Here is a 23,308-nt window from a genome sequence, read left to right as displayed (position 1 = left end):
TCGGAGAGCCATAGCTGCACAAGCCTGCAGAGCAAATCTGTCGCTCCTGATTGGTTCACGCTCTACCGGGGTGGGGTGGGGGTGGGGTGGGGGCAGTGGGGGTGTTGTGGGGGAGAAGGCCGCTGGGGACAGGGTGGGTCTCAACACCTCTCCTCTCCCAATGTGTCGCGGAGCCATACTGGTAGGAGGAGGGGAGAGAGGAATGCAGGTGGGAATGTGAAATGATGGGGGAGCTTATTAATTCCTCAACGGCCACTGGTTATGCAAGGGTGATGTTTTATAATGATTTAACACACCTACACACACACACACGCACACACACACACACATACACACATGAGACGTGGGGAGCGGGGATTGGAGGGGTTTGTAATTATTCAACTGATTCTAGCGTCACAGGGTTGCAAGGATGTCATTGTATAACAGTGGGGATGAATGAGGGTGTGTGTGTGTGTATGTGTGTGTACTGTCATTAAACTGAAGCAACACATCCTCCAGGTGTCCTGAGGCTGAGTTTTGTTTTGCATTCCATTGATGCGTGCAAGCACAAACACACACACACACACACACACACACACACACACACACACACACACACACACACACACACACACACACACACACGGACAAATGAATCCATAGACACACACTCTGGCAGCCAGCTTCTGCTTAACCAGCAAGCACTGGGGCTTTTCCTGAGCAGTCGCTTTGATTTTCACACTAATTTGTTTGAGCGGCTGGCTAATTGAACAAGGGGTCTGTAGGTGTGTGTGTGTTTGGGTGTGTTCGTGTGTGCGTGTGTGTGCGTCTGTGTGCCTGCCAATGAGAGTGTGTGCATACAGTATGTGTGCAGGTGTGTGTGTGTGTGCGCGTGCGTGTTTGTGTGCGTGTGTGCGTGTGTGTGTGCGTGCGTGGGTGCGTGCGTGCGTGCGTGTGTGTGTGTGTTTGTGTTTGTGAGTGATAAAGATGGTTATTGGCTGGGGCACCCTGGAGCAGACTGTTATTTTGGGTTGGTGAGGGCAGAACATGAAGGGAGAGATAGGGTTGGGGGGGGTTCTCTCTTCACCCCTCTATCCCCCTTCTCTCTCTCTCTCTCTTGCTCTCTCTTGCTCTCTCTCTCTCTCTCTCTCTCTCTCTCTCTCCTTCATTGAGCAGGTGAGCAGATGTCTGCCCATCTCCTGTGGGACGGAGACAGATGAAGTCTCTCCGTCTCTCTCTGCTCGTCCGCTCACTTGCTCACTTGCTCACTCGCTCGTCTCACCCATCCACATGTTCCTTCTAGCTCACCCTCCCTCCGTATCACCCTGTTTGGTGTCATGCTCACCACCCACACACACACACACACACACACACACACACACACACACACACACCCTCCGTATCACCCTGTTTGGTGTCATGCTCACCACCCACACACACACACACACACACACACACACACACACACACACACACCCTCCGTATCACCCTGTTTGGTGTCATGCTCACCACCCACACACACACACACACACACACACACACACACACACACACACACACACACACCCTCCGTATCACCCTGTTTGGTGTCATGCTCACCACCCACACACACACACACACACACACACACACACACACACACACACACACACACCCTCCGTATCACCCTGTTTGGTGTCATGCTCACCACCCACACACACACACACACACACCCTCCGTATCACCCTGTTTGGTGTCATGCTCTCCCTCCCTCTGTATTACCCTGTTTGGTGTCATGCTCCCCCTCCCACACACACACACACACACACACACACACACACACACACACACACACCCTCCCTCCGTATCACCCAGTTTGGTGTCATGCTCTTTTTCTTCCTGTTGTGGGAACTTAACCTGTTTTTGCCCGTGGTCTTGCACAAGTACTCTTTCCCGGAGTCTCACGTGTGCAGTGTTTTTAGTCTCTTATTCTCACATATGTTTTTGTTCCTCCAAAATCCCAATTATCCTCGGCCTACATTTTACACGCTGGCAGCATTTGTGTCCTTGATGCAACAAATATGCAACAAAATGCATGTATAATGCAATAGTAAGTGTTATTTTCTTTATGTGTCCTTATTTGCTATTATACTCCTCTATCTCTCACCCCCCCTCTCTATTTCTCTCTCTATCATCATATCTCCCATAATTCCTTGTTCTCAACTTCTCACTTTCTGCATCTCACCTCCTAGTTTGTCTTACGGCTTCTCTTCTTCTCTCTCTCTCTCTCTCTCTCTCAGGCGAACAAATTACGCACAAAAACGCTGAAGAACACCCTGAATCCAGTGTGGAATGAGACCCTGGTGTACCATGGCATTACGGCAGCAGACATGACCACTAAAACACTCAGGTGAGCGCTACATTTTCCGCAGCACACTGTAGCCGCAGGGCAAAACTTCTTATGTCTGTACTTACTACAAATCCCACAAGTCTCCCCTTGCCCAGTGCTTACGTTAATGACCAAAGAGCGTTTGACTGAAACGTTAATGACCAAAGAGCGTTTGACTGAAACTGAAGTGTTTCCTCCTCTGCATGAAAAAACACCTCATCCACATGGCAGAAAGACCTACTGCAACCCTCTCAAAGCCCCCCATCCATCCACCCCAGTGTGTGTGTGTGTGTCAACATATACATATGCATGTGCATGTATCTTTGCGTGAGTGTGTGTGTGTGTGGGGGGTCTGTGTAGGCAGCCAGGTAGAACATAAGCCTGAGGGAAGAACACAACCTCTCCCACACATGACAAAACACAGACACACACACAGACACACAGACACACACACACACACACACACACACACATACACACACACACACACACACACACACACACACACACACACAGACACACACACACACACACACACATACACACACACACACACACACACACACACACACACACACACACACACACACACACACACACACACACACAGGCCCTGTCTGTCTCTGTCTCAGCATGCTCTGAGACATCATGTCAAGGACGTGTGCCGAGCGGGTCCTCACTGTGCAAGCCACTAGCCTCTGGCACTGTTCTACACTCTCCGCCTGTGTGGCGCAAAGCTAGAGTGCACAGAGCAAGCGAGCCCAGTGATGCAGCTGCGCGACTGGACCCAGTGAGCCTGCAGGCGCAGCAGAGGAGGCCTCAGCACGGAGCTCCCTGCCACTGAGGCTCAGTGCAGCATGGCAGCATGGGAGGGCCACTTTGAGGCCTTCAGAGAGCCCATGGCTATGAGTCTGAGGGGGCAGAGAGACCTAGCCAAAGTGCAGTCATGGGAGAAAGCCCTGGGCTCTGCAGCTGTGCCTAGCCGCCCCCTGGGCTACGGGAGGGATGATGGGCGGCAGGGATCATGCTTAGCCACACGAGTACATACTGGTGCCCATGCCCACAATCCTCCAGTGGACAATACACACACACACACACACACACACACACACTCGTGCACTCACAACCACACACACACACACACACACACACACACACACACACACACACACTCGCACGCTCACTCCCTCTCACACTCTCACACACACCTCCAGTGGACAATACACACACACACTCGCGCACTCACGCACGCAAGCACGTACGCAAGCACGCACGCACGCACGCACGCACGCACGCACGCACGCACGCACGCACGCACGCACGCACGCACGCACGCACGCACGCACGCACGCACACACACACAGAGAGAGACACCGGCAGGCAGCTGTTTAACCAACAAACACTGGGGTGTTTCCGGAGCAGATGCATTGATTTTCACATGTGCAAAAACAAACACTTACACATATGCACACACTCACAGGCGCACATATGACAATTCAGAGTGACATTTGTGGACAAACATGTGGCACTGTTCCCGTGAGGCCAGAAGAGATTTGTGTGGGTAACTGCAGTTATTGGAAGCGCCGCATGTGGAGGGCAGCAGCCCTGGGCAACCGTCAACACCCTGTCAATGTTGTTGTGTCTGGAATTGAGCATGACAACGCATCTTTCTCTATCCCTCTCTGTCTTCCCTCTCTCTCTCTCTCTCTTTCTCTCTCTGAGAGTCTGTCCCACTGTCTTCCCTCCCTCTCCCTCTCCCTCTCTCTCTCTCTCTCTCTCTCTCCCTCTCTCTCTCTCTCTCTCTCTCTCTCTGAGAGTCCGTCCCACTGTCTTCCCTCCCTCTCTCTCTCTCTCTCTCTCTCTCTCTCTCTCTCTCTCTCTCTCTCTCTCTCTCTCTCTCTCTCTCTCTCTCTCTCTCTCTCTCTCTCTCTCTCTCTCTCTCTCTCTCTCTCTGATTGGACGAGCGTTTCTGAGTGTGAGTGAGTGTGCGTGCGGACCTTTGTCCGGCTGAGTGATTCTCCTTCTATCTGTTTATTCTTCTATTTTCTTTATAATTTATGTTTAGTTGTTTTGTTTTGTCCTTAGTTTGATAAGTGTTGTATTTATAGTAATTATTAGGTCCGCAACCAGCGGTTTGGGCGCTGGTTAGCGTGGCAAACATGGAGAGAATGGCGTTTGATAATTTAAGTCGGCGCCATGCCATTAAAATCCCTGTAAACTTGGATATCTCTGTTGAGGAATGTGGTCTAGCTGTTGGCGCTATTGTAGGACATGATAGTATTGTTTCAGCGTCTAGAATGAATGGTTCAGTGGTTATTTTTCTTGATAGTTTTACTAAAGTCAGTGAAATTATCAGCACAGGTATTAACATAGATGGAAATCTGGTCAATGTTCTACCACTCGTTACTCCTTCAAGACGTGTAATTTTGTCCAATGTACCGCCGTTCATTAGTGATGAGATAATCTGCCGTGAATTGGCACGATATGGGCAAATAGTATCCTCAGTTAAAAAGATCCCGCTTGGATGTAAATCCCCTTTACTGAAACATGTCGTGTCTTTCAGGAGACATGTGTATATGATCCTTAAAGATTATACAAGCGATCTCAATGTCGCTTTCAAATTTAAAATTGATCAGTTTGATTACACGATCTTCGCCACTACTGAGACTATGAAATGTTTTCATTGTGGAAAGGAAGGGCATCTTATTCGTGCTTGCCCTGAGAAAAAGGAAAGCAGGCCCACAGTAGGCACCCCGGCCGCAAGTACAAATGAACAGTCAGAAACGGAGCCTGGAGGAGTAGGCCTAAGAGAAGCGTCGGAGAATGAGGTTTCAGCGGCAGGGCCGTCTGGCAAACAAAATGAACAAAAAGAACCAGAACAAAACGACACAAAAGGTAAGGAAGTATTGGGTATGGGGTGTAGCACAGTGTCTGATGAGATTTCTACTAATCAGAGTGTAAACACGCAAGTTTTGGAAAGTGAAGAAGCGTGTGGGAATAAGTTGCTAGAAATTCCCACGGTAAATGAAGCGACTGCTGTTGTGGTAGCAGAGGCCGTATTGGAGGGATTGGACGATGAGGAAGGAATGGACACAAATGTGAAGTTTAAATTCCCTATGGTGAAAAGAAAAATAGATACTCTTAGTCGCACTAGAGCAGCTAAGAAAGTTGCAGTCTCTGCCCAAGCTGACTTAATTGAATCTGAGTACGATTCTACTGACTCTTGCTCAACGTCACAACAGCATGTATTTAGGGCTTTCTATACCTTAGATGCCATTAAAGATTTTCTAAAACGCACCAAAAATACTAAACGAGTACGAGTGGAGAATTATTTTCCAGATACCATGGGCTTTGTTGACTCAGTGCAACATTTTAGGAATAATCCAGGAAATGAGGGGTTTACTGATCAAGAGATTGCTCGTCTAAAAAAGTTTCTGACAAAACTTAAACAAGGGATTAATGATGAGAGTAATAGCGCTAATTAATTTGATTTTCTTTATCATATGGTGCTTTGTTCTTGTTGAGTTTGTGTTGTGCTTTCTATTACAAATGAGTGTTTTTAACATAGCAACCTTAAATATAAATGGTGCTAGAGATGTAAACAAGAGAGCTCAACTGTTTGAGCTTATAAAGCAAAAACACATAGATGTAATGTTTGTGCAGGAAACCCATACCGATGATAGAAATGTTGTTGATTGGTGTAGAGAGTGGAATGGAAAAATCTTTTTTAGTCATAAATCTGCTTTAAGTGGGGGTGTGGCTTTACTCATCTCTACAAGTTGGATTCCACTAGATTTCTCAGTTGACAACATTATAGATGGAAGACTTTTGAAAGTAAGAGCTATTTTTGAACATTGTGCTTTTGTTTTTTTATGTGTGTATGCTCCCTCATCTGGGATGGAAAGAATGTTTTTCTTAAATAAATTATGTGAAGTATTAAGTGATTGTAGTAAAGATGATTATTTAGTTATGGCAGGTGATTTCAATTGTACAGAACTAAGTACAGATAGAAATCATCCAGAACCACATCTTGCATCACGAAAGAGACTTGTGGAATTAATAAAAAAACATGAACTTGCTGATACTTGGAGAAATTTTAATAATTTAAGGCAATACACATGGGCACATGCAAGAGACAATTTGATTTCTTTAGCCCGTCTTGATAGATTTTATTGTTTTAAGCATCAGCTTAAAATTTTTTTTAGGAATTGTAAGATCAGTCCTGTTTCTTTTTCCGACCATTGTATGGTACAGTGTGGTGTAGGCATGAGGCTAATTAAGCCCAGGAGTGCTTATTGGCACCTTAACACCACTTTGTTGAGTGATGCTAATTTTAGAACAACTTTTTTGTTTTTTTGGAATGATTTTAGAAACTGTAAGACTTTTTTTCCATCTCTTCAGCAATGGTGGGATTATGGGAAGGTGCAGATAAAACAGTTTTGTCAGCAATATACTTTCAGTGTCACAAAAGACATAACCCGATCTATGACAAATCTTGAGATAGAGATAGTAGAACTCCAAAATTTGATGGAAACCACAGGAGATCAAAACCATAATGAGGCACTCAAAGTTAAAAAAGGTGCATTGGCTGACTTGTTAGGCTTGAAGGCACAGGGTGCCCTAGTGAGATCAAGATTTCAGAGTTTGACTGAGATGGACGCTCCATCCCGTTTCTTTTTTAGTCAGGAGCGAAAGAATGGTCAGCGACGTTGCATACATGCTCTGCGTTCACAATCTGGGAATTTGCTAAAAGAGCCTGCTGAGATTCGGAGACGAGCAGTCAGTTTTTATGCTGACTTGTTTTCCTCTGAATACAGTGAGCAGCCAGAAATTGAAGAGGAGTTCTTTGATGGGCTTCCTAAAATTTCGAACAGCAGTGCAAAAGAATTAGAACGACCACTGTCTTTAGAGGAGCTCAGTGCTTCTCTTAAGACCATGGAGAGTGGGAAATCACCTGGCATTGATGGGCTTCCAGTAGAGTTTTTTAGGACATTCTGGGCAGTGATTGGAGATGATCTGCTAGATGTTTTAAATGACAGCCTGACTAAAGCTGAGTTACCATTGAGTTGTAGGAGGGCAGTCCTTACTCTACTACCCAAAAAAGGTGATCTCCACGAGATAAAAAATTGGAGACCTGTGGCACTTTTGTGTACTGATTTGAAGATCTTTTCTAAAGCACTGGCTATTAGATTAAGAAACGTAATGGAGCAAGTGGTCCATAGAGATCAAACGTACTGTATTCCTGGCAGATCAATCTTTGATAACATTGCTTTAATTCGAGATATTTTGGACGTCTCAGGATTATTTGGCATGGATACAGGACTGATTTCTCTTGATCAAGAGAAAGCATTTGATCGGGTTGAGCACAAATACTTATGGAAAACTTTAACAGCTTTTGGTTTCAGCCCAGGCTTTGTTGACAAGATTAAGGTTTTGTATTGTGGTGCTGAAAGTATCCTTAAATTTAACGGTGGTTTATGTTCTCCTTTTAAAGCTCAGAGGGGAATAAGACAAGGTTGTTCACTCTCTGGTATGTTGTATTCTCTTGCAATTGAGCCCCTACTGCATAAATTGAGGATGGTCATTTCTGGTTTTTCTCTTTGTGGTTCAAAATATCTGTTATCTGCTTATGCTGATGATCTGGTGGTCTTTGTAAAGAATCAAGAAGATGTAAATGTTTTAGCCAATACAGTTTCAAATTTTGGGAAGTTGTCATCAGCAAAGGTTAATTGGGACAAAAGCGAAGCACTGTTGGGTGGAAAATGGGAAGGCAGGACACTAAAGCTACCCCAAGGACTAAAATCAGGCAGGAATGGATTTAGGTACTTGGGTGTTTTTTTGGGTGACAGTCAAACAGAACAGAAAAATTGGGAAGGGGTCCTAGAAAAAGTGAAAGGACGTCTCAAAAGATGGTCTTGGTTATTACCTCACATGTCCTATAGGGGGCGTGTTTTAATATGTAATAATTTGGTGGCATCCTCACTTTGGCATCGTTTAATGGTGTTGAATCCTCCCCAGAAGTTATTGTCTGATATTCAAACTGAAATGGTGAATTTCTTTTGGGATAAGCTGCATTGGATTCCCCAAAGTGTGTTGTTTTTACCTAAAGATGAGGGAGGCCAAGGACTTGTTCATCTGATCAGTCGAGTTGCTGCTTTCCGCCTTCAGTTTCTTCAAAGACTGCTTGTAGGCCCAACAGACTTATTGTGGAGACCTTTGGCCTATAGTATATTGCAAAGATTGGGAGGTTTACAGTTGGATATCTCCCTTTTCTTAATGGACCCCAAGAGACTACCTTTCAAGAATCTACCATCATTCTATTGTGGACTTTTTAAAGTGCTATGTTTCTTTAAAATACAGAGATGTGAATTTTCAATATCTGCACCCTTACTGTTGAAAGAGCCATTGACAAGGGGGGCTAAGCTGGATCTATCAAGGGAGTCAGCTCTGCCATTGGACCACATTTTGGAAAGCCATGGACTTAAAACTTTGGGGAACCTAGTATCTCTAGCAGGCCCTGAACTTGATGTTGTTGAACCTGTAGCTACCGCTTTACATATGAAATCAACACGAGTTGTGGCGCAGTTGTTAAACAAATGGAAAGGAGTCTTAACAAAGAAGGAGTGTGACATGTTGCAACTTTTCTGTGCTGACAGTTCTGAAATGAATGATGGGTTTCTGTTTCCAAAATTGAATGTCATGCCACAGTTTGATGGGTGTGATGGACCTTTGTTGAATGTATCTTGTTTTGAAAAAATGTATCTGGATGAAACTGATGGTAAAGATTTTTACAAAGTCTGTGTTAAGGTGTTGAACAAATTAAAACTTAATGCAAGGACTGACACACCATGGCGTGCCAAGTTTTCGCTAGATGAGAATGTTAAACCAAATTGGAGAACTTTTTATAAACCACCGTTAACTAAGAAATATGGGGATTTACAGTGGAAGGTCTTACACGGTATTGTGCCAGTTAATTCTTTTGTTTCAGTGATAAATTCTACAGTTGATGACAAATGTCCGAGTTGTTCTGAAAGAGAGACAGTTTTTCACTGTTTTATGGAGTGTCATAGGCTTGTCTCCTTGTTCCAAGTGTTGGAGTGTATTTTTACATGTTTTGGTTTGGTTTTTACTCCGCATGTTTTTATCTTGGGAGTTAAGTACACTCAAAAGCGCAAGTCTTGCTCTCAGTTACTAAATTTCATACTGGGGAAAGCAAAGATGGCAATATGGGTTAGTAGAAGAAGTATAATTGAAGATGCATCTGATCATGATCCAGTGTGTGTGTTTAAAAGGCTGGTGAAGTCGAGGATTTTGATAGATTTTAAATACTATGCTGAAATGAAAGACTTGGATATTTTTGAGGAGGTATGGTGTTACAGGGAAGCTTTGTGCTCTGTTAAGAGTGGTGAACTGGTTTATGGAGAACATGTGGTTTAATTAAGTCCTTATTTATTTATTTATTTATTTATTTATTTATTTATTTTATTTTATTATTTTGTGTCCTTTTGTGGTTTTTTATTTGTAGTTTGTTATGATTGACAAAAAGAAGCTTGACTCTTAAAGAGAATGATCTTTCTGTAACATAATGTGAAAGCCTAGTTCATTAAAGTTGTATTTAAAATTCAAATTCTCTCTCTCTCTCTCTCTGAGAGTCCGTCCCACTGTCTTCCCTCCCTCTCTCTCTCTCTCTCTCTCTCTATCTCTCCCTCTCTGAGAGTCCGTCCCACATTCGTGGCACAGCTTGCCCCTAATAAAGCAGCACAGAGGTGAGCTCTAGGCTGTAGGCAGCAAAGTGGGACTGGGGTAGGCTTGTGCGCCAGATGATCTCACAGCAAGACAGACTAATGATGACAGTCACAGCGCTACAGTTAAAGAAACCAGGCTCAACATGACACCCGCTACAGCATATGGTGAACGACCATTTCAGATACAGCACTTACAGAGCTGATAACAGTGTTGGTGCTTATTTTAAAAACAATTTGGGTGTTCTATTTAAGGTATGACTGGTTCAAGATAATGCCATTGTTTACTAAGCTATTTACTAATTGACTAAAGAACGCTTCATTTTGTCATCTAAGTTCTTGCTTGATCATTGCATATTCACATAATAAAATGTCTAAGAGACTATAAATGTAACAACATGATCTCATTCTATACATACTGTTCACCAGAAAGATAACTACTTTAGTGGTGAAGACATTCAGCTAAGCCAACATTTAATTATTGATTTGATTATTCATAATTTATTTATTTGAATAATTAATATTCATGTAACAACAGTAGAGAAGATAATAAATTCACTCATAGGTTTGTTGTTGCTTTCAAACTCTGGTATCAGTGGAGTCCTAAAAACAGGTAACAGGCACTTACTAATTGAGTCTGGCTTCCAGTATCCAATTCATGTATATAGTATTCACTATACTATACTATACTATACTATACTATACTATACTATACTATACTGTATATCAGTTCATAACCTCCAGTTGGTGTTTTGACAGACACAGTTTAAGAACATTTATTTGATTTTATTTTTCAAGAGGCCTTTTCGCTCTTGATTTATCTTCTCTTGGCCCTTATGCAAACTGATTCTGTGTTTCATGGCATTTGGGAGACTGGAGGTTTGCTAACTGGAAGGCTTTAGGCCCTGTCTTTTTCACAAGTCTGACTCAGGAGCAGTTATACTGAGTGTGCTGTTTGGGGGTTCAAAGTGTTATTGAAGTTAAGGGCCATTAAGACAGTATTCTTTTTTGACCTACAGTATATACGTAAACAAAATTTCCATATGTTTAAATAAGATGTATTAAAATAATGTGAAAGAGATTTTGTGAAAGAAATGTAGAAATTCTTGGCAATATGGCATGTAGTTTTTGCTGTTTGTGGTAACAGGCAGTCCTGCTGGTAGTCTATGGAATAATGAAGACATATAGCAGTTAATTAGAACCCAGGCTCAAGGTCAATAGCCATCGATCTCAGCCAGGCCTTGTTTCCTTATTTGGCTTAGCAGCGGAGTGGAGAGGGTGGCGGAGAGCCCAGTTGCCTCTGGATGATGGGGGCGAGCTGGAATGGGATGCTGCCCCATATGTGAGCCTTCCAGAGAATTTGGCTCCGACCTGCTAATGCGTCAGATCACTCCGCTGTTCCGGGCCTTCTGCTGTTATCGCCTGTCAGAGTGTTTCTGTGTGTGTGTGTTTGTGTGTGTGTGTGTGTGTGTGTGTGTGTGTGTGTGTGTGTGTGTGTGTGTGTGTGTATGTGAGAGAGAGAGTGTGTGTGAGTGTCCTAGCACACGTCAGGTAGTGACTAACTGTGCAGAAGGAGCAGGAGTGCGAGAGTGGAGTCAACAGTGTCAAACCGCCCACCTCCACCACGACCCAGCCACATCTTCCACTGCTCTCTCTCTCTTTCTTCCTCTCCCTCTGTCACTGCTCTCTCTCTTTCCCCTCCCAATGCTGCTCCCTCCTTCTCCCCCTCCTTTCTCACACGGCCCCCTCTCTTCTCTTCCTGCATATGTGTGGAATCTCACATACGTACATCCTCCCCCGATGTACAGATCCGTCATCATTTCCCTGCATCATCCCTCAGGCTGGCCTCTTTCCCCTGGCAGTGCTCTTCACTAATCTCTGAATCACATTCATCTTCAGCACTCTCTTTTCCTTCACATGTCGGAGTTGACCCCTTTCTGTCACCCCTCCTATTCCGTCTTACATGTGTCGAGTCAAACAGAATTGATTAGCTACCGGTAGTTGTTGATATGCTAATTTATGAGTGTCTAAATCGCTCCTCTTCTCTCTCTCTCTCTCTCTCTCTCTCTCTCTCTCTCTCTCTCTCTCTCTGTGTCGCCCTCCGTCTTGCAGACTCTGTGTGTGTGACATGGATCGACTGGGCCGTAATGAGTTTATTGGCGAAGTGAGGGTTGCTCTCAAGAAACTGAGAGAAGGAGAGAACAAAAAGTACAACATGGGCTTGGAGAGGATCACACAGGTGTGTGTGTGTGTGTGTGTGTGTGTGTGTGTGTGTGTGTGTGTGTGTGTGTGTGTGTGTGCAGGCTCATCTCTGTAAATGAGTTTGACATTTCCCTGTGTGTTAACATCCTTACTGCCTTTTTGCCTTTAGAATAAAGAAAGCAACAACCAAGTGGTAGAGCAGGGTGGTCCGGTGGCTGAGGAGGAGGTGAGTTTTCTGTAAGATTCTCATTTTTTTTACTCACTGCATTACCTCAATAAAACACAGCAAATGATTGTACAAATGTTGTATTTCTGTAGAACTAAATTATAAAATGCATTAACTTAATATGTATTAATGTGATCGCAATTAGATTGGAATTTCAGATTTAAATTTCAGAATTTTAGATTGATATTTCAGAATTTGTGTAACTGTGATACTAATACTTTGAGCATTCAGTTATGATTTGTCATTATCTGATAATGTTGACAAGCACTTTTCACACAACCCAAATTCTAACCTAATACATATTAAAGGCCCGGTTCTATGTCCTTTTGTTGTTAATATGACTGAGGGGGAGCAAGAACTAAGAGATCTGACAGCCTGTTTAGCACCTCAGCTTACAGAACATTGATTCTGAATGTTCATTAAGCTCTCTGTAGGCAGATGTCTTCACTTCTGGATCCAATGAATTATATTTTAATGTTGTTACGCTTATACGCAAAATGTGTGAGCTATTTTCTGAATGACTGATGATCCTGCGTTAAGACTGCCATCCATCTCTCTGTATGGAGATTTTTCACCCTTCGTTTTCACTTGGGCCAGATGTCCAGATTATGGATCTGCTTGTCTAATTTGTGCGTACTCAGTGACTCATACAGAAAGGCCCATGCAGACACACATACGCACACACACACACACACACACACAGATATGCACACACACACACACACACACACACACACACTTTCTCTGCTCTTGTTTCTACTGTATTTCTTATTCTCTCTTATTATACACAGAAACGGGTACTTTGAACGAGAGAAAGATCTGTGTATGCGCATCAACTAGCCATTGTAGGAGTGGGGGGGGGGGGGGGTACACTGATACCAGCAGAACACCACCCTGCTGAAAAAAACAGCCTGACCAGCTAAAGGTGGTTTGCTGGTTGACCAGATTGTTGACCAGCTTGTTTGACCACTCTATGATGGTTGACCAGCTAGACCAGCAAATCTCTTGCGAAAACATACCTTCAGCTGGTTTTCCCAGCTTATGAGGGTAATTCAGCTGGTTTTGCTTGTCATACCACCTCAAGCTGGTCATTTTTGCTGGTGTTGCTGGTCTACACTGCTGGTTTAACTGGCCGTGCCAGCTTATGTTGGTCAAACCAGCATGACCATCTTACACCAACAATGTCAAGCCAGCATGACCATCTTGCACCAGCTGTATCCCACACGACAGGCTGGTCAATCCAGCATGACCAGCTTCCTCAGATATCCAGCTGGTGGTCCAACCACACCAGCAAAGACCAGCAAGAGCTGGAAGAAAACCAGCAAAGACCAGCTAAAACCATAAGCATAAGCTGGTTTCTAGCTTTTTTTTTCAGCAGTAATCCTTAACCATACACACATGGCAGAAGCCTGACATCTCAAGATATGTTAGATTTTCATGGTGTCTGGCCACAGAATCATTTTAAGCAAGCGGCCCTCTGGCGTCTATGACCTCCACCGCCTTGTGGAACTAATGACACTGTAGCCTGTCTCAATGCTCACAGAAAATGACAAAGGAATTAAGTGATAGCATAGGTTGTTCCGCTCATTTAAAATTAGTGAACTGCTGTGATGTTAATTTTCTAACCCGTGTTAGCTTTGACAGGTGTACTTTTCATATTCAGTGCGTGGTTTTCATTCAAAAAGACGCATGATGGTGACACTTCCTGTACATTGACAAGAAAGGCAGCAAAGAAAATGTATGATGCGATTTTAAGTTATGGAGTTTAAAAGCTCCAGTAAACTATAGTATAACATGTGAACTAGGGACCTCTTGTAATATCCTTCCAAATTAGTATCTGTTTTATGTGCAGTGGTGATTTACACGTCAATGGAAATGACATCATCTAACTTGGAAACTTCAGACTTGAAAAGATCCATTTCCAGTAAACATAGCTGGGACAGCATACTAATCAAAGGCCATTCAGACCATGCTGAATAAGGGGTGTTTCAGACCTATTCAACTATATGAATTGGTATAATTAATCTGAATGGGTACGTCTGGGTGTATGCACATGGGAATGTATGTTGGAATTTTTTGTCAACAGTACAGCTCGCAAAGAAAAACAAAACATGATGATTAAATTTCATCCGGCTGATCTGTGATCAGATGAGACTGATGAATTTCTTGGTGAAAAATAACCACATTAAATTCAACGTCATGAATTCAAAGTCTCTCTAATTTCTCTAATTTCTTTCTTTCTTTCTCTCTCTCTCTCTCTTCCCTCCAGCGTGGTCGTATCCTGGTCTCACTGTGTTATGTGGCAGAGAAGAGCACTCTTTGCGTGGGCATCATACGCTGTGCTCACCTGGCAGCAATGGACTCCAATGGCTACTCAGATCCGTTCGTCAAAATGTAAGTCTTGAATGCATGCAACTCTGTTTGTCTCTTTGGCTCACATCCATTCAGAAACCTCACTGGCAAGAAATGCTCTCTTGCTGTGGAAACATTTGCATATTTTGAAATGTACAAACAGACGGAACAGAAGAAAGTGAAAATATAATACTTTTAAGTAGCTAATCTAAGACGATTCTAAGTAGCTAATCTAAGAACTCTTACTTTGATATTAAAACAAATGTAGGGGAGACCGGGGACAGTTGCAACATCTGACTCCTTACATTCAAATGCATATTGTGAAAAATGTAGATTCTGTAATTATCTTTAAATGGTTTAGACTATTAACAGACATATGTAAGTGTATTGTATAAAAAATTGGTTTGTCTAATCCAAACCGTCTCTGAGTAACAGAGCCAAATGCAAAAAGTATTGCAACTGTCCCCGGTCTCCCCTATGTGATATCTCTCATAACACACTCCTATCATTTCCATCTCCATAGGCCCCCTCCTTTCCCAGCCCTTTGGTCACAGTGAGAGGCCAGAGGAGTTCCAATGCATGATGTCCTAGAGAAATGAATGAGAAAGAGAATGTGATGGAAAATAAAGTGTAGATGCAGGGAAAAGGTAAAAGGGAAATCATATAAAGGGAAATAATGAGAGTGAGCGAGAGAGAGAGAGGGAGAGAGAGAGAGAGAGAGAGAGAGAGGGAGAGAGGGAGAGAGAGAGAGATGCGGTGAATATATTGCACTTTAGTGGTGAGAGGGGCGCAAAGTGAAACACAAAGAGAATGAGTAACTCTGCGTTATGTTTTTATAATTCAAGCACAGTTCTGCTCTCCTCGAGTCGATGAAATAGAGCACGACCGGCCGCACCAGGCTGTGGAAAAAATGAGCTGAAGCTCCAGGAGGGGGGAGCGAAAAAAAAGGATAAAAGGGAAAAAAGACGACAATCGCAGCATGGTTGTAGTTCATTTTCAGCCCGCGTACCTCCCCTCGTTGGTCACCCACAGAAATCTGGCTGCATTCCATCTTCATCTTTCCTCTCCTTTTAGCTTTTTTTTCCTTTCATCCGTTCATTCTTTTCTTTTTATACTTATCAGCTAGCAAGTCGACGTTAACCTCCAGAGATAGTTCCTCCCTGCGTTGTTTCGCGCGCGCTGAGTATTGATTCGCTTCCTGCTCGTCCAAGGCCTTCACCATGGCAGTGTATTGATATATCACACTGATAGTCATCTGCAATTTGCCAGTCTCCTTACATCTGTAAAAAGCAGATGGGGGCAGCTCTTTCCCTCAGCCTGACACTTTTCTCTTGTGGATTGTAAGCTTTGACATGCTACGGGGGAGCGCACAAAGGCTCTGTGCTTTCTTCTGAGTATCTGTTCTTTCACAGGTCAACTCACACACCGCACTAGTCCACACTAACACCCGCTATGCTATTTACGTTAATACAGCCTGCAAATGGGGTTGTGTGTGTGTGTGTATGTGTGTGTGCGTGTGTGTTTGTGTTTGTGTTTGCTTGCCTGTGTGTGCGTGTGCATGTGTGTATGTGTGGTGCGTGTCACGTGTACGTGTGTGTGTGTGATTTCTGTTGTTTAAGCCTCCTCCTTTAACCTCCACAGTGTAAAGACACATGCAATCCGCTCTGTTGAATCTCGATTAGGAAATCTCCTGATGGGCTGCTGTGTACCTCTCCCTCTCCTGATGGGCTGCTGTGTACCTCTCCCTCTCCTGATGGGCTGCTGTGTACCTCTCCCTCTCCTGATGGGCTGCTGTGTACCTCTCCCTCTCCTGATGGGCTGCTGTGTACCTCTCCCTCTACTGAGAGTGACTCGCAAGTTGTTTTGGATTGATTTGGCTGCTCACCTTGAAGCCGCTTGAAGTTTTTAAGGAGCTCTCTAGCCTCAGTAATTTGCCTCCTTGTGGAACTAATGTTTCTTCCACTTGCTTCCTCTCTACTCCCTGTGGAAGTGAAGTGGGAAATAAAAAATAAAAAAAAGATTCTTCATTTCGGAGAGCAACTCCATTTGAGAGCTCCATCTCCAGGATGGCCGTGGCCCAGAATGCACTTGTGCTAGCTTTCAGGTGTGCTCCCATGGTGGGGGAGGCGGTGAAAGAGTGGTGGTATGAGCAGGAAAACAGACCAGCTGCTCCTGCTGTGGAGTTGCACTGCTAGCAGAAACAGCTTCTTCATGGGGAGAGGATTAAAGCACCACAGTACAGACTGTTTGCGTGTTTGTGTGTGTGTGCTGTGTGTGTGTGTGTGTGTGTGTGTGTGTGTGTGTGTGTGCTGTGTGTATGTGTATGTATGTGTTTCAGGGAGAGATAAAGCAACATCGTACCCCAGTGAGTGTGTGTGACTGTGGTGTGTGTATGTATCTGTGTGTGTATTAACCTATTTCGGGCTTGGTGGGTATGTGTCCATGTGTGCACATGCGTTTGTGAGATAACCTGTGCTTCTCAGTGATTTACACAGACACAGTGAATAGATCGTGTAGGTCAAGCCACTAGTATGCACTCATCCTGCATGCTTTAGACACATTATTACCCTACATCACAACACAAGGGGAATGGCTTTATTGAGGCTGGAGGACTTGAATTGATGCATTTGACCGTGGAAAGCCTGGTTGCACATATTCATTTAAATGCACTTATCACTTTTTGTTTGAGCAGCTGAAACAGTTTTAGCGTCTTATTAATGATGTATACAGTTGACACATTCTATGGGCTATCAAGTCAGATTAGAAGCGTGGTGTGCAGAGGTCAGGCTTCCCACTCACACTGAAGTCGTCACTGGTGTAATTGCAGGCTGAGCTGTGAGCGTGAGGGGGGAGCTCAGACTGAGTGATGCAAAGGCAACAGCCCACCGTCCGCCCCTGAGAGTGTGGATGATTCAGTAATGAAGGCCGAGGAGTCAAGAGGTCAGGCTCTCTTCCGCCCTCACTGGTCAGGGCCTGCCATCCTCCCTCAGCCCCGAGAGGTCAGACCTATGAGGGAGGGCACCAGCTCACTCAACATTAAAACTAACATTTAAACATTTAAACACAAAGTATGGACTTGAAGTAAAAGTTCACAATCTTTGAAGTTTATCTTTTAAAAACCTCAGGACAAACTTTGGAAGGATACTTGCTAGTTTGCTTGCTACTTCAATGCAGAACGCATGTACACTTTAATCTTATAACTTCAAAACTACAAAGCCCAAAACTAATCTTTAATCATCACCGTTTAGGAACACAATCACTTAATCACAACTTAATCACCTCTGCATCTTAAGTCTTACAGCACCGCTCAGGATCCTGACTCGCATTACGACTCACATTATAAATCAGACTCCCTAGCTCTCAACTCTTAAAACATACTTGGGTTTCCATTAGAGGAACTCGGGGGTAGATTTACTGGGTCCTCGACCATTTGCACGAGTTTCCATTACTGGAACAGTCCCATAAAGATGATTTTCGAGAACTCCTATGGGACTGAAACTAGTACAGTACCTACCTTAGATGTACATTAGTACCTACCGAATGAATAAATGTCTGGTAAAAATGGGCTTTAATTTAAATCTCAAAACAAATTTCAAGTTTTTGCCTGAAATTGCACTGTGCCTATTTACAAGGGCATTGTTCCCACCTCTTTTGGGGCCTACCATCAAATGTTGGACCTCTATAGAAAGCTGAGAACCTCTAGTTTTCGTAGGAAACAGTCAAAATAAATGTGTGATGTACTCACAAAGAGTTACAGAGGCTAGAATATAGTTTTTTCTTTCTGCCGGATTACAAGCATCTCTGTACTGACCACATTTCAGCCCTCTAGGTCACTTGATATCACTTAGAAACACAACTGAGCCCTAGCACCAGGTCTTGTGAAGTTGTGTGCAAAAGTAGATCAATATAGAATCAAAATATGAGTGCTTTAGACTATAATTTGCCAAGGTATGCTCATGCGTTTTGTGGAAACTCCCCATAGGACTTTTTGTTATCCAAAATGTATACTGACAATCAAATGCTTACTGCACATGAACCCCTTTGTGTAGAAGCATAATCCTGGTCTCAAATGAAAGGTAACACTTTGAGGTTTCTTGTGAACTATTTAGATTGTATGTCAGGTGTTCTGATATAGACTGACTACACAAAATATGGAATAATTACAAAAAAGTCTCTATTTTTGCATTTACTTTGTTGGTTCAATGAGTGTGTATAAGATAGACTATACATCTGTACAACTGATATTGGATAACACAACATGAAGATTCAATTTCTATGGATTCTTGTGAATATTTCAGTACCCAATATGTTGCATCTACTTATTGTGCTGCAGCTACACTGCAGCCAGAAGTCAGGGTAGCACCAAAAGCGGAGGGGGGGGGGCATTTTGGATCAAATTTAATTGAGACATAATAAGATTAATCTGAGAATGTAAAGCACTATACAGATTGTACATGAAAAAAGTTGTCATTTTTGGATTCCCAAGAGTCAGTTGATTTAGAATGTTGGGGGGAGGTGGTAACCGTCCCGCCGGCGGGACACTGAAAATTATGTGGTTTTTAACTAATCAGAATTGTGTTGATATATTCATTTATTAAGTAATTACAAATGAAACCTACATAATGCAACAATTAATTTGGAACATAATGGGGTGCTCACGGTCCTGGGTGCTGTTGGTCCTCCTGGGTGTTGTTGGTCCTCCTGGTGCTGTTGGTCCTCCTAGTGCTGTTGGTTCTCCTGTGCGCTGTTGGTCCTCCTAGTGCTGTTGGTCCTCCTGGTGCTGTTGGTTCTCATGTGCGCTGTTGGTTCTCCTGTGCGCTGTTGGTCCTCCTAGTGCTGTTGGTCCTCCTGGTGCTGTTGGTTCTCATGTGCGCTGTTGGTTCTCCAGGGTGCTGTTGGTCCTCCTGGTGCTGTTGGTTCTCCTGTGCGCTGTTGGTTCTCCTGTGCGCTGTTGGTTCTCCTGGGTGCTGTTGGTCCTCCTCGTGCTGTTGCTCAGAGCCAGCTGCCCATCACCCCTGGTCGGCCTATTTAACAGTACTTAATCACAATGCAAATTGCCAGTGCCGCTCACCCAGCCAGGTGACGCATTTGTTTTTGAAGTCGTGAAATATCAAGCCATTATAACCTGCCATCAAACAGACTGAAATATCACCAGGCTATTAGCACTCGGCGCTAGCGCAAGAAAAGCGTGACAGCGTGACAGTCGGGAGAAAGAGAATGTGAGTGAGAGAGATGAAGAGAGAGGGTTGAAAGTGTGGAGTGGTACAAGTGAAAATGCGATGACAGCATGCTGAGTAAGCAACACAGGCCTGCCAGACGCGAGCACTCATAGCCCAATTTTCTCTCTTTCCCTCTTCCACTCGCTTTTGCTTTCTTTCATCCTGTTGTACCCGTTCACCAAATATGCCCTGCTTTTCATGAAATCTCTATTTGCTCTCATTCTATCGCTTTCTCTCCCTCCGCCCACCTGCGGGATTTTACTCAGTTTCAGTTCGCTCTTTCCTCTTTGACATTTCCTGCTGCCAGTTCTCCAGTTATGCACACAGAAGAGCTCATGAAGTCTCTCTGCTCTCCCTCACTCTCTTCTATCTCTCACCCTCTGCTCTCTCTCTCTCTCTCTCACACACACACACTTATTATGACCGCCGCGCAGCGAAGCGGCGGTCATATAGGTTTAGTCAGATTTTTTTTTTTTCTTTTTCGCATGCCCAAATTTCCGTCAATGATTCCCGGGACACTGAAAGACCGGGGTACACGAAACTTGGTGGGCATGTAACCCCACATGGATAGCATGGAACCATCGTTTTTCGTTTTGATCTGAAGCCCCCCCGCTGGACTGGACCCCCGAAAGGAGAGTAGGGAAGACACAGTTTTCTGTGAATATCTCGAAAACCGTAGGGTTTAGGAGGACCATTTTTTTTTTGTATGTTGATCTCAAGGGGCCATGTGAACCCATTCCATAACCACTCATTTCATGTATAGCGCCACCTAGTTAAACACAAAAAAGTAAAAATGAGGTGTTGTAATTGAAGGTATCTGTGACCTAACATAGTCAAAACTGCACGAAATTGGAAGTGTAGGATCATTATGACACCCTCTGTATGCACGCCAAGTTTTGTGGAATTCCGTTCATGGGGGGCCACACAATAAATTAATTTATGTTACTATACACCAACTGGCCTGTAGGTGGCCGGAGACAGTTTTCTGTGAATATCTCGAGAACCGTAGGGCCTAGGAGGTCCACCTTTTTTTGTATGTTGGTCTTAAGGGGGCATGTCAACCCATCCCATTACCACTTATTTCATGTATAGCGCCACCTAGTTAAAAATTAAAAAGCAAAAAATTAGGTGTTTTCATCACAATATCTCAAAACTGCACGAAATTAAAAGTGTAGGATCATTATGACACCCTCCGAATGCATGCCAAATTTTGTGTACTTTTGTTCATGGGGGGCCTTACAATAAAATAATTTATGTGTACATTTAGTGACGTACACCAACAAGGATTCCCGGGACACTGAAAGACTGGGGTACACAAAACTTGGTGGGCATGTACCCCCACATGGATAGCATGGAGCCGTCATTTTTCGTTTTGATCTGTAGCCCCCCCGCTGGACTGGACCCCCCGAAAGGAGGGTAGGGCAGACACAGTTCTCTGTGAATATCTTGAGAACTGTAGGGCCTAGGATGACCATTTTTTCCGTATGTTTGCCTCCAGGGGTCATGTTAACCCATTTCATGTGCACACATGTGCACAAACAGATACACACACACACATACATTCACAGTAATCATACGTATGACACATACTCACACAGTAGACATATGTACGCTTGCATGCACAGACACATACGCAGGCACACACACAAGCACGCACACACACACACACACACACACACACACACACACACTCACACACACACACACCCACACACATAACATAAACATAACACAAACAATCAAGAATTTCTCAGAATTATGAACAGGCAAGATGGAGGTGGGGTTGTATAAAATGAATTTTACATGTGAAATCTATGAACTAATCATGTTTTGGTACTTGTTGTCTAGCAGATACCAGTGAGAATTGAGTGTGGATAATGCAATTTAGTGAGACAGTTAGAATCATATAGGCCTTTCAGCGTGATTTCTTTTTGTGGAAAAAATGTGCTGGACTGGGCGGCGGTCATATTTTGTACCGCTCTGCGGTACATCTAGTTCTCTTAATTCTATCTCTCTCATGTTTATCCTTTTCCTCACCCTGCAACTTAATCTTGCATTCCTCTATCTCTCTCTCTCTCTCTCTTTTTCTGTGTGTGTGAGGAATAGTGTTGTAAAATGTCATCCAATGTTCTCATTTTCTAAATGAAACTCAACGAGAAAAGGTCCATAGCCCACTGGGGTCTCCTTCTGTGTGTCTGTGTGTCTCTATCTGCATTGCTTTAGGTCACACACTTCCCATTCTCATCTCTCTCTCCCTCTCTCTCTCCTGATTATCATCTCTTTCTCACCCTTTTCTGACTTCTGAAGGAAATAAGTTTGTAACGAGGCTGTCTTCTCTTGTTCGTCCTTGAGTTCTTTTCCCTCTTTAGAATTTGCGTGAGTGTTCCGTCTGACACTCTGTCTTTGTTCTGTCTGCTCCCTTGTTCTGCTGGTGTTTTAATGTCAGAAGACAAAACTCGCTGATCATTTCCTTTGATGTTCCGAAGGCAATGTGAAGTCCTGCTCCCCTTGGCAAGGGAAATGTCTGAGCAGGCATGGCGGTGTCCGTGGATTTGGACGATTTCCTTTTTCACCCTTTTCTTTCTTACACAGCGTTTTACAGCCTGACATGGGTAAGAAGTCCAAGTACAAAACTACAGTGAAGAAGAAAACTCTCAACCCAGAGTTTAATGAGGTCAGTCATTTTCCACCTCCACTGTCATTTTCTACCCAACACTTCAGACACACAGAATAAATAGTACAATGCAATAGATACAGTAAGTGTCCCACCACAGTCTACCTTTGTGACTTGAAAAGCACAAAGGATTTGTAATAATAACAGAAATAACAATAACAAAGCTTTCATTAATTCAGACTCAAAGTCTGAAAGTCTGAATAGATCAATCTGTTCTCAGCTACAAGTTTTTGTGGTTCCAATGTTTGATTAAATTTATCAGAAAATAGCACACACACAAAAATGCTGATTTATAGAACAAGCTTAGCAATTCAGAAGAGCATGCATGGCTAAACTAATCAGGAACGCTTTGCGGGTCTGAAAACGTCTCTGAGCAAACAATGTGTCTTTGACAGTGTCTCTGTAACATCATGCTATTCTCTGCTCTCCTAGGAGTTTTTCTATGAGGTCCCCAAAGACCAACTAGCAAAGAAGACCCTGGAGATCTCTGTATGGGACTATGACCTTGGAATGAGCAATGACTTCATAGGTAAAGTGTGTGTCTTT

General features: G+C 43.6%; 1 protein-coding gene across 1 annotated transcript in view; it reads left to right on the top strand.

The window, feature by feature from the left end:
- The window catches only part of doc2g (double C2-like domains, gamma), a 38,083-nt gene that overhangs the window by 10,218 nt on the left and 4,557 nt on the right, over positions 1-23,308 (top strand). Inside the window, exons 4-9 of the mRNA XM_076295994.1 lie at positions 2,259-2,368; positions 12,202-12,328; positions 12,461-12,517; positions 14,787-14,911; positions 22,681-22,762; positions 23,195-23,291. Coding sequence (XP_076152109.1) covers positions 2,259-2,368; positions 12,202-12,328; positions 12,461-12,517; positions 14,787-14,911; positions 22,681-22,762; positions 23,195-23,291 — 598 coding nt within the window. The remainder of the gene's footprint in view (positions 1-2,258; positions 2,369-12,201; positions 12,329-12,460; positions 12,518-14,786; positions 14,912-22,680; positions 22,763-23,194; positions 23,292-23,308) is intronic.

The sequence above is a fragment of the Alosa pseudoharengus genome, unplaced genomic scaffold, assembly GCF_046254945.1.
Source record: "Alosa pseudoharengus isolate Yale_2024_CS ecotype anadromous, Long Island Sound unplaced genomic scaffold, YU_APseudo_1.1 YU_APseudo_1.1_scf_2, whole genome shotgun sequence".
NCBI classification, from domain to species: domain Eukaryota; kingdom Metazoa; phylum Chordata; class Actinopteri; order Clupeiformes; family Clupeidae; genus Alosa; species Alosa pseudoharengus.
Note: the sequence above shows the minus strand (reverse complement) of the source record. Positions and strands in the feature narration are given on the sequence as shown.